This window comes from Habropoda laboriosa, unplaced genomic scaffold, assembly GCF_001263275.1.
Source record: "Habropoda laboriosa isolate 0110345459 unplaced genomic scaffold, ASM126327v1 scaffold34, whole genome shotgun sequence".
NCBI lineage: Eukaryota > Metazoa > Arthropoda > Insecta > Hymenoptera > Apidae > Habropoda > Habropoda laboriosa.
In genome coordinates, this window is record NW_017100142.1 from 350,405 (window position 1) to 354,127 (window position 3,723).

At 48.6% G+C, this 3,723-nt stretch overlaps 1 protein-coding gene across 3 annotated transcripts in view; it reads left to right on the forward strand.

The window, feature by feature from the left end:
- Positions 1 to 3,723, forward strand: part of LOC108572614 (four and a half LIM domains protein 2) — a 65,780-nt gene that overhangs the window by 43,063 nt on the left and 18,994 nt on the right. For 2 of the 3 annotated variants that reach the window (XM_017934880.1, XM_017934873.1), the window contains exons 3-5: positions 328 to 496; positions 1,065 to 1,298; positions 1,394 to 1,603. In XM_017934880.1, the coding sequence (XP_017790369.1) occupies positions 328 to 496; positions 1,065 to 1,298; positions 1,394 to 1,603 (613 nt within the window). Of the gene's footprint in view, positions 1 to 327; positions 497 to 1,064; positions 1,299 to 1,393; positions 1,604 to 3,015; positions 3,170 to 3,723 lie in introns of those variants that run through there. The other variant, XM_017934903.1, reaches the window with a different exon arrangement.

Here is a 3,723-nt window from a genome sequence, read left to right on the forward strand (position 1 = left end):
TTCCGCTCGAGCGCAATAAAACTCGATTAAACGCTCCTCTCTTCGAGGCGTATCCTGCGTTAATGAAAGACCAGGGACAAATATTTAGCGTCGGTGATATCCTCGGGTTTAATAGACACGTTAGACAGAGTGAGCCCGTCGACGATGCGTTGTCCGCTCTAGATTGAATAGGGCGACAGAGAGGTTTAGTTTCCTAAACGGGCGGGCGGGCGACATTAATCTCGTTGCTCGATACCACGGGGAGAGATTCCTGGCCGTATCATGAATGATGCATGCCTGTACGAAGTCTACACGACAAGACTCACCAGATTCTTTTCCCTTTTTCAGAAAGAACTGCACGAGCTGCAAGTGTCCCCGGGAGGCGCACGATGTGTGCCACGAGGAATGGGTGTCGGTGAGGTCTCGTTTGGGCTTGAAAGGCGACGAATCCACGTCCACGGACGTCCCTCGATCCAAGGGTTTGGCATGGGCTCCTCCAGGATTGCCGGCGTACAAGGTGTGTAACACGCCGGTTCGTAAACGTTCGTTTTCGAGGCGCAGTAAAATCGCTTCCTGTTCCGTTACGCGTGGCTCGAGTCAGGAAGATTCAATAAACGCTCGTGACACGGCAAATTCAACAATTCCTCCGGAGATTAATTGCGTCGATTACGTGGTAACGATGCAATTCCTCCGTGGATACTTTGGTTGGAAACGAGAGATTGGCCATTTTCATACTCTGGATAACTTTGGTGAATTTCTCTTTTCTTTTAAATTACTTGGAATTTCTGGGAAAGTCTTGCGATATCTACAGGCTGAAGAAGAGCATCGATCGGATAAAAGACAAAAGAGCAAGTTCCCTCTTTAAGTAGCTTGGCAAATTTCCAGTTTGAAATATTCTCCAAAGACTCGAGGCATAAATTAACGTGGAAACGTGGAGCAGTTGTTCTTTATCACCAGCGGATGCTTTATCGCACACGTTTCTTCCTGTTGCCCACTCGGTTTTACGATATTTTTACTGCGCTAAACCAGGGAGAGACATTTCATCGTTTCGCCGGATAACGACCTTCGATTCCCCGTGGTTACAGGTGGAGGAATACTTCTCGATGCTGCCAGAGATATCCGTGCCGAGGCTAGGCACGCCTGGAGAACGATACAGGGACCGGCAATTGGCGATTCAACTGCCTAAGCAGGACTTAGCCAGGGCTTATTGCCGCCACTTGGACCCGGATCACGCCAGCAGTGCTGATGACTTCATGGCCGCGAGGAACGAGATCGCGTTGGACATTGGTACCGTGCAGCCAGTCTTCGAGATAGACGTCGTGAGTTTTCCTTCGAATAAAATCAAATTTTCCGTTAAAAAGTTGGTAAAGAATCAAGCAAGTATTAAACGTAACGCGTTTTAATCTGTTCTAAGGATTGTGGCGCATGCCACACGCCATTAAAGTACGGCAGTCTGGCCGTATCAGCGAGCAAATTGGATCTTCTTTATCATCCAGCCTGCTTTCGGTGCACAGAGTGCAAGGAACTCCTCGTAGATCTCGCCTACTGCGTACACGACGACACGCTCTACTGTGAGAGGCATTACGCCGAACAATTGAAACCTAGGTGCGCTGCTTGCGACGAAGTGAGTACCTTTTTTTTTATTCCTTTTCTCGTTCAGTAATTGGATCGACGACAATTCACAGCAACGTGTAAGCGATAGTAGATTGAATAAATGAGATGAAATCAGTAGTATCGACCGTACCTGGTCAGACAGCTTACCACCCGGCGTTAACAACGCAGTGATCGACCGTAGCTTCTCGTCCGCGGTAGAACGCCTTTATCTACTGAAATCTCCTTTATCGACGGTGGCACTCCGCCAACTTGGCTACGTACTTATCAATTCTAACGCGGGAACTGTTCGAATCGCTCATAGGAAACGAGAACTAATTCTTCTTTTTAACTATTTATCGTTTATTCTTCGACGATAAAAACGATCCTTTTGGTAAATTCGACACTCTCAGTCTCGTATGAATCCCTGGTTAGCGCCAGAAGTACCGGCTATTGCCATTTATGGTACTGTCTCGCAAAAGTCCGCGTGCTCGTTCACGAAGGCATTTTTATCGCGGCGGCGGCATTAAGAAAACCTGAAATCTCACCGGTGACCCAAATGTGCACAGTCAGCTGTCAAGGTGCGCATAAATCGCGGTTCGTGCCAAGCTTCGTCCGTTTTACTACCCGTAACTTTACGCGGGCGTCGCGCTCGAGCTTACCAGCGATTTATCGTCGACGTTGACGAGACCGCGACGATCGTTGGAATAAATTCCTCCTGAAAACGAGGAATTCTTTCTTTCGTTCTTAAATATTCGTCTATCTGATCGAAAAAAATGTTCTTCTCCGTTGAAATACCCGGGCTTCCCACGAGATACACGTAGAGTTCCTCGACAGAGCGGACCGTAAACAATCTGGCTGCTCTTAAAATATCTGGAACATAATCATATTAAGTATCGCGCAATCGCGTTGTCTCGCGGGAACTGGGCCGCTTTCGGCTTTATTTAGATGGACGGAAATAGGAATCGGGTAGGATACGAGGAGGCGAACATGGTACGTGCCTCTTCGTCATCGTGGCCACTGCGCAATGTGAATTATGTTGCAGAAACGCCGCGAATTGGCCAAAACACGCGACCCTTTTATCTCAATCCACCGCTGACTAATAACCCTGGCTGCTTACACGATCGATTTTCTTCGCCGGTCACACACATGAGATAATGAATTTGATCATTTTATTTAAGAAACTTTCATCGTTCTCGAAGAGTTAATCGGGGAGAAATAGGAATTTTGTGGAATTTTTCCGAGAGCTCTGTCGGAAGGCGGGAGGCTGCGAAACGTCAGCTGCCGCAGTTTCTTAGCAACGTAACACGTCCGAATTGGTGTTGTTCCAACCGGAAATCGCGCGTCTAATCGTACCTGCGGCCGGTCGGTAATCTATTTTGATTTCTTGTCGAAGCTCCCACCACGGATCGAGTGGTGTCCAGACAACCGAGAACCGCTTCCCCGTCTTTTATTAGAGTCAGTCAATTGGAGGCGAACGAAAGGCCTAACCGCGAAGAATAATCGTGGAACCCGTTTCGCGTGTTAGTTCGATCGAGCACGATCTCGGATCCGCGCGAGAGTTCCTCCATTTTCCGGCGAAAGGTGGTCTCGAGTTTCGGTAAGTGATGTCAGAGACGTACACGAGCCCACTTCACCGACAAATTCATCCTTTACAACCTATTCGATCGAACGAAATACACGAGTTATTCTTTTCAATCTAACCAACTGTCTCCGTCCGAAAATAACGCAACAGCAAAAAGGAAAAGCACAGGACGGTTCCCCTTGACACGAATTTCGATACACGCCAAACATAGTTGTACGCGAAATTCTCGTCCAAGTGACCTCCCACGCGGCAGATTCTACCGCGCCGCGAACAGCGTTCTGGCAGGAATTTCAACGTGTAATGTCATCGAGCTCGTAAATTAATCGACATGGAGTACGGCGCCGTGGAAGAGGATCTTCTCCAAGTGAGAGCGCGCGTCGCGAGCCTTGGTCGATCATCTCGGGAGACGTTCTGAGCGGTGGACGGGAAACGATCGGGCTTTATAGAAAAGCATGGCGTAACGGTGACGCAACGGGGCACGTTATAAAATTCTGTCCGCGTTGTCTATTTCGAGAATGGTCGCGGTTCACGTGGCGGTGGCTCGTCTGCTGCGCAAAAATCGCCACTCT